The sequence below is a fragment of the Scleropages formosus genome, chromosome 4 (genome assembly GCF_900964775.1).
Source record: "Scleropages formosus chromosome 4, fSclFor1.1, whole genome shotgun sequence".
Classification (NCBI taxonomy): Eukaryota; Metazoa; Chordata; class Actinopteri; order Osteoglossiformes; family Osteoglossidae; genus Scleropages; species Scleropages formosus.
Genome location: NC_041809.1, coordinates 30,939,518 through 30,951,788, shown reverse-complemented (window position 1 = coordinate 30,951,788; position 12,271 = coordinate 30,939,518). Strand labels below are relative to the sequence as shown.

The following is a 12,271-nucleotide window of genomic DNA, read 5'->3' as shown; positions in this document are numbered from 1 at the left end:
CCTTCCCTCTCTGGCCTTACGCCCTGTGTTGCCGGGTAGGCTCCGTGACCCCGTAAGGGACAAGCGGTTCTGAAAGTGTGTGTGTGTGTGTGTGTGATCTACGGTAAGTACTTAACTCAAGGGTACTACAGCTAGAGCGGGGGATTGAACCTACGACTTTCTGGTCCATCGGCAGTAACCCTAACTGCTACACATTTGACATTTTGCAATAGCCCAGCAGCATGAGCGCCTGCTCTTATTTGCACAAAGTACACAGAGTTCAAAGTAGAGATATGTTGCGGAGTATGGTGCAGAGTTCACAAGTGAAGGTTCTGATCGTAAGTATGAAATGGACAACGTCCCCGAGGCTCCACATAGCAACGGCACAAACCAGATTTTGAAGAAAGAGAACTGCTGTTCACATTTTTCTCAAGTAAATGGATTTAACCCACCATCATCACCACCACCACCACCACCACCATCTACCACTTTTCCACCTTCTACCAGTCAGGATCACACAGCTGTAATTCCAGATGGGGGTTACGGCTGGGTTGTAGCCTTTGCTTCTATGTGGTGCAATGGATGCATCTTAGGGATTCATAATTCTTTCAGTATTTTGCACATGATGCTCATAGAAGGCTATGAAGAATCCGGCGATCAATCTCAGTTTAAAGTAGGTGAGTAGCCAAAAATCTCAACCTATCTGTTGCAGTTCTGAGCAACCTGGTGAGGAATTGCAGATGTCAGGCTTGAGACAAAGGGTCCGAAAAGTGAAAACTTTAAAATCCACAAGTGTGTTCTCAGCAGGGCATAGTCTATAGTGCAAAAAATTTTCTTTTGAAATTCTACAAGCAGTTCGGTCTTTTCCGGACCCTCAATTTATTATTGGAAGGAAATAATAACAAACATAAGTCGTGCAGAAAAAAACGACCACGTGCAATTGCAAAACCAAATCAGGTGCCCCAAGTTAAAATGTTGCTTTCTTTTAAAAAATATGTATGGCTTTGATGACTGAGTCATATCCTTTAGAAAAGAAAAACTGCTCCAATATGTACTCAGCTCTTTAAGTTCTTTCTAAATTATAGAAATTTAAACCAGTGGCGAATTGTACAACATTACTGAAATGGGTCATGTTTATTGGCAGCAGATGGTGTTGCAGTTAGGAAACAGGATTTCAATGGGAAAGTTTAACAATGGGAAACGCTCGTGAACCCTTCAAGCAGGCACATAACAAATTATTTCGTTAAATATCGTTTGTGTATTTTAGTTTCTGTTGGAGAGCATGATTTACAGCGTTTGATAACGTTGCTTCTTGGAAAGAGACCGATAAACACTCTGCTCTGCTGAGTTCCTGTAAACGCAGTTTAATTTTCCTGAAATGGAAATGTTGGCCCGTAATGTTCGCCGCGCGGTGGGTTTGGCCGGGTCCTGCTCTCTGGGATCTGGGGTTCCAGCCCTGCTTGGGGTGCCTTGTGATGAACTGGCGTCCCGTCCTGGGTAGGCTCCAGTTTGGCGCCACCGCGGCTCGGGTCAGACAGTATCTGTGTGTGACATGTCATTTTTTTGTTTCACTATTTATTGCATTACTAATTATTCACTGGATAACAGTACTTTTTTTCTGTGCCATGTTGAGCTGATGTGTGTAAATTTCCCCTTAGGATGCAAAATATTACAAATTAAAATAAAAATACTATCATATCTTTTCATATCCTAATACAAAAGGGTCTAATGTATTTTATTATAAGCACTATTAATTTTATGTATTATTACAACTGTTCCCAGAAGCAACTCATGTTCTGTAACATTTCATATCTCCCTCCCCGTTGCTCTAGCCTGGGTTGGGGCCCTGTCCATGGGCATGATGTTCTTCTGCTCCCCTGTCGTCAGTATTTTCACCGACCGCTTCGGTTGTCGGAATACAGCAGTTGGTGGGGCGCTTGTGGCTTTTGCTGGACTCCTGGCCAGTTCCTTTGCATCGTAAGAAGCTTTTTCTTCAACCCATTCCACACTAATGGAAAGTATGCCTTATGTAAAGACCATCGGAAATACGATGTTTGAGGAACAGCAAGGACCCTGCTGTTGTACCCTTTCAACTGTTACAGTACTTGTCTTCAGTTTAAACTGCATACAATAAAACCTGGTAAAACTCAGTCGCTCCCATCTACCTCTTGTTCTGGTCAGGGTCACAGCGCACCAGAGCCTGTCCTGGAATCACTGGCTTGGGGGGATGGGATGGCAGTCCGTCGCCGGATAGCCACACACGAACACATTCACTCACTGAGGACAATTCGGAGTGTCCAGTTCACCCGAACTGCTTGTCTTTGGACTGTGGGAGGAAACCAGAGCACAAAGAGGAAACCCACGCAGATTCAGGGAGAACATGCAAACTCCACACACACTGAATTGGATTTGATTCTATGCCCAAGCAGCCCAGGTGCTGTGGGGCAGCACTGCTACCAGCTGCACCACTGTGCTACCCTTGGGGCAAAACTGTAAACAAAAAACGATGATTTCGGATAAATCCGTAAAACAAAACAAAATTAAAATGTACAGAAAAAAGCTGGAGGATGTAATAAAGATGTGTATCCCTGACCTTTCATGTCTTTTAAAAAGCACGTCATTCATCGTCAACACATGTTGCTGTTCAAGTCAGTTGTTTAGTACATTGAGGACAGCAGGTTAACCAGACCAGGAACAACAATAACTGGTTGAAAACCAAAGGACTGCACTGTCACGTGCTTAGGGGGTGCGGTGGCGCAGTGGGTTGGACTGCAGTCCTGCTGTCTGGTGGGTCTGGGGTTTGAGTCCCGCTTGGGGTACCTTGCGACGGACTGGCGTCCCGTCCTGGGTGTGTCCCCTTCCCCCTCCGGCCTTACGCCCTGTGTTGCCGGGTAGGCTCCGGTTCCCTGTGACCCCGTAAGGGACAAGCGGTTCTGAAAATGTGTGTGTGTGTCACGTGCTTGTGCAAAAAGCTTAACTAAAACTGCTTCAGCAAACTATCAGGTGCGAGATGAGTCACTGTCGAGCTGTGAGCTGAATCGAGTATCTGGAGCCAAGTAACAAATCGAATGAGCAACCGTGAATTCTTCGTAAGTTTTCCATCTGTCTTCTTAACTAGGTGGCACACGGTGGCACGGCGAGTAGAGCTGCTGTCTCACAGCGCCTGGGTGGTGCAAGAGGACGTGGCTTTGATCCCCGCTCAGCCTGTGTGCAGTTTGCATGTTCTCACTGTGTCTGTGTGGGTTTCCTCCGGGTGCTCTGGTTTCCTCCCACAGTCCAAAGACACACTGTTCCCCCATAGTGTGTGAGTGACAGAGAGAGAGTGTGTGTGTGTTCCACTGATGTATGGATGAGTGACCCAGTGTAAGTAGTGTATCTAGCAGTGTAAGTCACCGTGGTGAATAAGGTGTGTGGGCTCATAACACTACACAGAGTTTGTTGGAAGCTGCTTTGGAGACAAGTGTCTATTAAATGATTAATGTAATCGAGTCTTATGGGAAACATCACCTTAGTCACAGCTGTACGAGTTCTTTCTTACATCCCTTAGATTACGTTAGAATCCAGTCTCAGCGCTGTCTGGCTAGGCTTTGCGTGTTCTTCACATATTTATAGAACATTTATTTTGGATGCTCTACATTCCTTCTTACATTTGAAAGATTTATATGCGAGAGATCCAAGTTGGTAAGGCAATAAATACCTGGTCCAGAATTTCGACCCCAAGATTGTGTGAATTGGTCACATTATAGCCTGCTCTATTGTACCGTGGTGCATTTGCCAGATTGCTGCTTTAAAGCTGCTGTACCTTTTGTGGCAGGTCCCTGAGTTTGTACTACTTCACCTACGGCATCCTTTTTGGCTGTGGTTCCTCCTTCGCCTTCCAGCCCTCGTTGGTCATTCTGGGACATTACTTTCGCCGTCGGCTCGGCTTGGCCAGCGGGGTGGTGACCGCAGCCAGCAGCCTCTTCACCATGGGCTTTCCTGTTCTGCTGGAAGAGGCAGTGACTCCACTCGGACTCGGCACCACCTTCCAGGTCCTCAGCATCTTCTTGCTCATACAGGTGCCGCTGTCTCTCACCTTCCGCCCGCTGCCTTCCGCCGGGCCTCATCGTCGAGCCCAACCTGCCTCGTCTTCCCCAGAGGGCAATGCCCCAAGTCCTCCAATCCCTGGCCCTGATCTGCAGGGTGGGGCTGGATTGAGAAAATACTTCAATTTGAAGGTGTTTGGTGTCACCACTTACAGGCAGTGGCTGTTTGGAGTAGCTGTGGCGACACTGGGATACTTTGTGCCAGTTGTTCATCTGGTGAGTCAAATATCTATCCAATGACTTGCCTGGAGTGACAGTAAGAAATTGAACTGTCTCTGAACTATCAAGTCACTGAAACAATCATTCATGATCTGTCAGCCTCATAAATTTAATTTGATTGATGTGTTGCAAGAAATTCCCTGGAATGATTTTATTTAGTATCTCTGTCATCATCTACTTGCCACATGATACCTTAGACTTTACTCAACACATGTTTTCATCGGGGACTCAGGAATACAGTTGGCAGCTCACTCGGCGTTACACATCATGGCCAAACTTGCATGTCTTTCTGGGAAGAATTTAATCAAACATGATGTTTCCTCTGAACACACACACATTGTCTCAAAGCACTTGTCCCACACATGGTTGCGCCAAACAAGGCAATGCAGGGCACAAGGCCAGAGGGGGAGGGGACACACCTAGGATGGGACGCCAATCCATCACAAGGCACCCCCCACAGGACTCAAACCCCAAACCCACCAGAGAGCAAGATCTGGGCAAACCTGCTGCACCACTGCACCTCCTCCTCAGGAGCACTTTGTACTCATTATACTACACATTTCCTCTTGAAGCAACCAACCCTTCCCAAGGAATCACCTTATTATACATTATTTTATTCCCTTATCAGAACCTCACGATCATGGTCTAATATGAAAAATAGTTACAAAACAGTAAGCTATAAGTCTATTGCCTAAACAAAAAAATAATGGTAATAATATGTTCTTATATGTTTATCCTGAAGGCCCTCTGTGAAAAAACATACAACAGACAACGGTAAAGTTGATGACGTTGCAATAAAAACTGATACAGAACGAAACCTCAGTTAGAGGGCAGGTGCCAAAATTACAAGCAAAATTTCACTTATTTTTACTCATTCCTGCAGCTTGATGCAAAATATTTAAAGTTTACTGCGTTGTGCAAAGGTAAACGAGCATTGCACTATTTTTGTGTATTAAACCCATTCATCCCATTGCTACTGATACATGTATTGCACGCTATGTTCTGAATGTCAGTTTCTCCTACAGCTTTTATCATTACTCACACACACATTGACTGAAACTGCTTGTCCCAAGCGGGGCCGCGGCAAACCGGAGCCTAACCCGGCAACACGGGGCACAAGGCTGGAGGGGGAGGGGACACACCCAGGACGGGACGCCAGTCCATCACAAGGCACTCCAAGCGGGACTTGAAGCTCAGACCTGCCAGAGAGCAGGACCTGGTCAAACCCGCTGCACCACTGCACCCCGACCTTTATCATTTACTATTCACTGTTATTTAAATAAAATATTTTCGTTTTCCCCTGGCAGATTAGCTTTGCAGAAGAAAAATTTAAAGGAACTCAGAAGGTATGGATTCTACTGATCTATGTCGGTGGCTCGTCTTGCGTGGGGCGTCTCATCTTCGGTAAAGCGATAGACCTCATAGGTGGAGTGAAGAAGCTCTTTCTTCAGGTAAAAAAAAAGCTTGCACTTGAATTTACCTGCCAGATTATTCTACCTGTAAATGTTTTCATAAATATCTGAGCAAGTGTGGAAAATATGGCAAATCTTAATAAGGTCAGAGCAAATGCTGTGTGTAGATGATGCAAATTTTATTTCATTACTCCAGTTTTGCTGGGGTGAGATCTCAACCCTTGCTGGTGCGCAGAAATGCGTGAAAAGTCTCAGCCCAGTAGTCGTCACCCCTCGTGTCCTGCAGAGAGACCCAAACAAACCCATCCTGTGCTTTTCCCTAAAGCAGCTTTGAAAACTATGTTTACTACACACAATATAGTAACAGGAATACAAACCCAAGTTTGCAGATGTGTGCTGTAACCCTGAATTAAAGAACATCTTTAAGTAATTGCAAATGATATTCAAATAATTCATGAATAATTAAAATCGATGTAGAATGTGCAGCAGGCCTCAGCTGTTATTAAAATGTTGCTGAACCTAAAATGATGATAGTGCAGGATCTTGTCCAACTGGAGCTGTGGCTCATATGTTGCAGGTAATAATTCCCAGGACGGAATTGCTTTTGTGCTTAAAAAGCAAATATTAATTGTGAAAGCTATGCAGGAAATTTGGGCAGAGCTGTCAGCCACCTACTAGCAGAACAAACCATTATGGACACAGTGCACTTCACATTGCAGCACTTCATCGCCCTTTTCAGTGCAAATTGGTGGCATACAAATAAAATTGTGCAAGCGGGACTCCACACCCAGTGTGGAATCTAGGAGCGGAAAGCTGCCGTCGGTCACACAGCAATTTTGCACTGACTTTACCAAACTGGGTGATTAATTTACTGTGGTCCTGGGGCACCAAGTGGTCCTCTGCCGTAGTGAAACATCAGGATTTATCCAGAAAGCCGCAGGTATACAGTATGTCCCAGATGGGATTATGAATGGTTACAGGGTACAAAACACATCAATTCAAAAAAGCGAAGAAAAGGTGTGATTTACATGAATTACCACATATAATGGACATTGGTAAGACGAGCAAGTTGCTACAGATCAGAGCTGCCATAAAATCAAAAGAAGCGGCAACTCTGAAGATTTTTCCAGAGTACGTTTTAATTAGTGCCTGATATATGCTCTTAATATGAAGTGAAAGGAAAACTATTAAATGATGCAAGTTAAGACTTGAGGTAAAGTAAAAGTAAAACACTGTGGCACACAGCACCATGGGTTTGGATGGGGTGAAGGACGCAGAGGCGGCGTTCGTTGCAAACGATTTATTAGAACAGCAACACCAGGGAAATAATGCTCTCGGTCCAAGGACCCTGTTGCCACCAGGACCTGTGCCTACAGCCAGCCTTCCCCGCCTGCTTAGCACCCCCAGGTTCTTTCCAACACCCCCGTAGGCACAGTCACCCCATCATTTTTCCCGTAAGTGCCCTCAGTGGTTACACACGCTATTTGCACGTTACCCACAATGCAACTATTTACACAAAACATCTTCCCACCTAAATACCAGTAACCCGGGTCATTACAGTACTTTGTTCTACACAAAAGACTGATGGTATCTCTCTTTGGTATCTCTGCCGTTCCATGTCTCTGTCCCCGTGTCAGGCTGCCTCTTTTGTGGTGATGGGAGTGGTACTTGCCACCTTCCCCCTGTGTCGAACCTTTGAAGCCTTGGTGGCGGCATGCTTGTTGCAAGGCTTGTGTGATGGCTGCTTCCTCAGCTGCATGGCCCCGATCGTCTTCGAGTTGGTGGATCAGCGGATGGCGTCCCAGGCCATCGGCTATCTGCTGGGTTTCCTAGCACTCCCCATGATCGTGGGGCCGCCGATTGCAGGTGATGACACGTCTTCCTTGCCGCAGACCGTCCGGTGGTAAAGCAAGTAAACTTGTAACCAAAAGGTTGCAGATTAAGAAGATGCCTGGCTGTCGGATGCATGAGAAAAGTGGTGAACTTCGATTTGTGTTTTAGATCAGTAAGGGTGAGCTGAAGAGAGATTTCCTCCTTGGCATTTAGGTACTTAATATGAAACCATTTTTTCAATGCAACAATTTTTAAATCGCTTCTGCACACCTTCCTGCCAGCTCATAATAACGCTTCTTTTTCTCACACTTTAAACCTATTACTCTGCAAGTGTACAAGGAGGTATTTACCCAAAAATTGCACTGAAACTGAAATGCATTAGAAAAACTGCACTGAAAAAACCACACCCTGTTTAATGCATTAATGGTACCATTAAATCCATTTAAGTTCTTTAAATAGTTTTTTTTTTTTTAAATGAACAGCGAGGATCAGGCCTGTTATGTTTAGTAGGGGTGGGCAGACACTGGGACTTGGACCCCTCCAGTGGTTTTTTTTCTTCCTTTCCTCCATGACCAGTAGACATACTTACATCTTTAATAACTGCATGGATACTGTGTTACTCCGATATATAGTCAACCGTCTTGTTTCTTTGTCTTATTCCTTTGTTCAGTGTCATTATGTGAGAAGAACGCCTTATCAAAACACACAGGCACACGCTCGAAGCGAACCAGAGCCTAACCTGGAACGCAGGGCGCAAGGCTCGAGGGGGAGGGGACACACCCAGGATGGAAAGCTAGTCTGTCACAGAACACCCCAAGCGGGACTCGAACCCCCGACCCACCAGAGCGCAGGACCCGACCAAACCCGCTGCATCATCGCACCACATAAAAAAACCATATGGAATCGAATCGAATGAGCTAACCTAAATAGACCTACTGCAGCTACGATTAACTCTTGTTCATTACAGCACCTGAAAAAGAATATACTTAGGGAGCTGAAAACCTTTCGTAAACTATCACGGAAGAGGAATATCTTCAATGTTTGCATATATTTTTGTATTTATCGGTGGGCGTGTCAACAAAAACAAAACCAACCTGCTTCTCTTAATGTGCTGCAGCTGACACAGAAATGATATTTCTGGACGCAGAAATGATGTTGTAACGCAGGATGGTGTCGCTCACCCGGACTCATTTTCACCCGTTTCCTTGCAGGGCTCCTGCATGACCACTTTGGCAACTACGATGTGGCATTCCACCTGACAGGAGTACCTATCGTAGTTGGGGGTCTGCAGCTCTTTTTGGTTCCCTTCATCCACTGGCGGGCACAGGGCTACGAGCCTGAACACGGCACCAGCTCAGAACCTGTTCCAACCCTCTCTGCAAACATTGCTGACAGGTGTGCGATTCCAGGCCTGACCTATGAGGAGACGTTCATGTGAAGGGCTTTACCCCTCCGTGTGTGCGCTTGCAACAGCAGCGCTCTTTGGAGCCAACAGCCCTCCATCCCTCCTTATGCACCACCCACGGAGACCCTTATGAGGCCAACTAAGGGACAGCTGGTAGCATATTGTTTACAGCTGTGGTGTTCGTACCCAAGGGTCACAGGTTTGAATCCCACCTGTGGCTATAGCAACCTTGAACAAGGTGCTTTCAAATACATACTTACTCTGGTATGATTACCCAGCTGTGCAAATGTGAATATAAATCACAGCTTGTTCACAAACACTTTTATACAGTACAACTCTTTTCAAAGTAACTCCCGCCATAAGAAAATGAGGCCGCAGAAGGATATCTTTACGAATTTCTGGTTTTCTTCGTATATTACACCTAGTCTTCACTGGAAATTAATAGGGAAAAAAACATTACTATTACAAAACTATAATCAACATATACAAAAGATTATCTTTATTCCCGAAATATGTGCTTTGGGATCTTAGCTTGTTGAAATAAATGAGGAGAGACTAATTCGGTAACATTACTATATGCTGTTATTTAGTTACCGCACAGCTTTGTTGTAAAGGTGACACATTTGAACCAGTTGTGGGTAGAGTTTGTACTTTTTCTAGTAAAAAAAATTAAGGGAAAACAAACTTTCACACCACTTTAACCAAAGCGAATGGACCAGGTGTGAAATCAAGCTCAGTAATGACATTTTGGTGGGTGGCTAATTAAGCAAAAAATTAATCAAAAACACACACACACACACATTTTCTGAACCGCTTGTCCCATACAGGGTCGCGGGGAACCGGAGCCTACCCAGCAACACAGGGCATAAGGCCGGAGGGGGAGGGGACACACCCAGGACGGGACACCAGTCCATCGCAAGGCACCCCAAGCGGGACTCAAACCCCAGACCCACCAGAGAGCAGGACCTGGTCTTCCCCAACCCCGCCCCCCCCCTCATATGTTGTGTTGGGGGGGCACGGCGGTGCAACGGGCTTGGCCGGGTCCTGCTCCCTTGGTTCGAGTCCCGCTTGGGGTGCCTTGTGATGGACTGGTGTCCTGTCCTGGGTGTGTCCCCTCCCCCTCCAGCCTTGCACCCCGTGTTGCTGGTTAATGACAGTTTTTATAAGAAAGACATTGCTTTATTTGACAGCAGCTCTAATCACTATTGACATTGCTGTTTCTGTTGGAAACCAGACTTAACATTGGATTTTTACTTGATCCCAGTACAATTGCTCGGTTTGCTTGCTGGGATGGCATGTTCCATATTTCATTTTCGTGATTTCAAAGAAACAAATGCACCTATTGTATGTACAGTATGTTTAAGTACGTGTGTGGAAGCGTGCGCGGGCAACCGCACGAGACAACCGATGAGTGTACGCGCGGCATTTTGTCATCGCCGTTCTTGGAAACACCACAGTTGATTGGCTCCCAGCAGGGTGTGCTCCTGGCTGCGGCTCACTGCCAGACATGATTCTTCCTAGTAGAGATAAGTGCAGAATGAAAGGAATGGTGTGTCTAAAGTGATCTGTTTTTGAAAATGTACACTGATGTGTTGTTGACCTGGGCTTCCTGCCACTTGCAACACCCCGGCACCTGTGACAAGCTATTCCAAAACAAAAGGGAAAATATGGCAAGAGTTCAGAAGGAATGTGTTTTTCCCTGAAATGAGAAAGATGATCATGCTTACCTGACTGGCTCTCTTACTCCAGTCATCTGAAAATAGGACAGATTGTGTTCTGTGGTAAAAGAGTTTCTCCTTAAAAGCACTGCTTGGGATACCCAACTGTAAATTACATCACTGCATTCCAATGCATTTCTCCAAAGCCACTTGCAACATTAATCTATTTACATTTTTTTTTTTAGATCATTTGTACAGCTGGACATTTTTTTTTTACTGGAGAAATTTAGGGTAAGTACCTTGCTCAAGGGTAATACAGGAGGAGCCAAGACTTGAACCTACAATATCAGGGTTCAAGGGCAGCTGCAGTAACCACTACACTACCAGTTATCCCTACTGTCATGATCTTTAAAGGGACCCTGATACTGCACTACTGATAAACTTTATTTTTCTTAATAGAACTCTGGACATTATTAACGCAGAAATGTATCAACAGCTGAGCACATTTCTACTATATTTAATTTTTTTTTTTAAACCAGTTTTTCTTTCAAGCTTCTTCCTGCTTATAATATTACAAAAAACTTTGGAGGTGCTCCATTTCCCCAGTTAACACTCTCCAGCTCACAGAAACACAACACACCCCAGTTATAACCCAGCATTTCTTTATGCCCACCAGCATTTCCTTGGATGTAGAACGAGAGAAACCGAAGATGTGGAGTTACACGGCAATATATTACATTCACCATAATGTTAAAATGAATCACAGCTTAGAAACCAATGTAATGTCCCTTTCCTTCAGAATTTTCTGTATTTTTAATATTTTGGACACAAAGTAACTGAATGCGTTTGTCTGTTTCATTGACTTTGTGTACACATCAGTATCAGTCACAGAGTCTGCAGTCTTTTTTGCGAGGTGGACTGTGCATCCGAAGGCCCTCTGGCGCCACAGCGCCACTCCGTCGAGCACTCGGTACCCAGCGGCCCTCCTAAAACTGTACATAGAGTGACTGTTGACTGTATGTACTTTTGTTTTGTGAGGGTCTTTTGTTGTACATGCAGGAAGCATAAATAAACCACATAACATTGCAATCTGTGACCATTTTTTAAGAGCAAAATACATTTTACTAATACTGCTAAATTTTTATTATAATGTAAATCACCATAATTGTTGGGATCTACAGTCATTTGCTGTGAGCAGCCTGTGTTTACACGTTCAGCTCTCATTTTCGGGTTAAATAATTGGCAACCCTGTTGCTATGCATAGAAAAGAAGTGTGGAAATTTTTACAGTGCACTATTTTGAGGTCTTGGGGGCATTTGAAATGTTTTAAAAATATTTTGAGGATTTCCATACTGCAAAATGCATGTTAGCGTAAAGGCGACTTTAAAAGGTTAAGCACCATGTGGTACTGTGTACACTTACACAGGTACTCAGCGCTGCAAAGGCCACGGGATGAATCCCAATTTGAACTTTGGTACACGTGGGAAGAGGAATATGAAGAATTGTTGTAAAGACGGTCCAAAGTATAAAGGGCTTGAAAATGTAAAGGACTGCTTTTTGAGAAAGAGATGAAGATTATAAAAAAAAAAAAAAAAAACAGGAATTAAATATTGATCATCTTTAAGTAAAAATTAGTATTATGAGGCATGGAAATAGCTGATTTTAGAAAATGTGTATGCT

General features: G+C 44.6%; 1 protein-coding gene across 2 annotated transcripts; it reads left to right on the top strand.

The window, feature by feature from the left end:
- The first annotated feature begins 280 nt into the window (after window positions 1–280).
- On the top strand, window positions 281–11,659 carry LOC108934083 (monocarboxylate transporter 8-like). 2 transcript variants are annotated; one of them, XM_018751587.2, is made up of 7 exons: window positions 281–656; window positions 1,812–1,956; window positions 3,794–4,280; window positions 5,591–5,734; window positions 7,333–7,561; window positions 8,740–8,923; window positions 10,837–11,659. In XM_018751587.2, exons 1-7 carry the CDS (start codon window positions 329–331, stop codon window positions 10,925–10,927), a joined length of 1,608 nt encoding a protein of 535 aa, XP_018607103.2. In that variant the 5' UTR covers window positions 281–328; the 3' UTR covers window positions 10,928–11,659. The 2 variants fall into 2 exon arrangements, with proteins under 2 accessions (XP_018607103.2, XP_018607104.2); XM_018751588.2 differs by lacking the exon at window positions 10,837–11,659 and having other exon boundaries at window positions 8,740–9,746.
- The last annotated feature ends 612 nt before the right edge of the window (window positions 11,660–12,271 follow it).

Coding starts and splice junctions, on each gene's coding strand:
- LOC108934083 (XM_018751587.2), top strand. CDS start 329: ATGGACAACGTCCCCGAGGCTCCACATAGCAACGGCACAAACCAGATT. Junction 5,735..7,332: donor TGAAGAAGCTCTTTCTTCAG/GTAAAAAAAAAG, acceptor TCCCCGTGTCAG/GCTGCCTCTTTTGTGGTGAT. Junction 7,562..8,739: donor CGTGGGGCCGCCGATTGCAG/GTGATGACACGT, acceptor GTTTCCTTGCAG/GGCTCCTGCATGACCACTTT.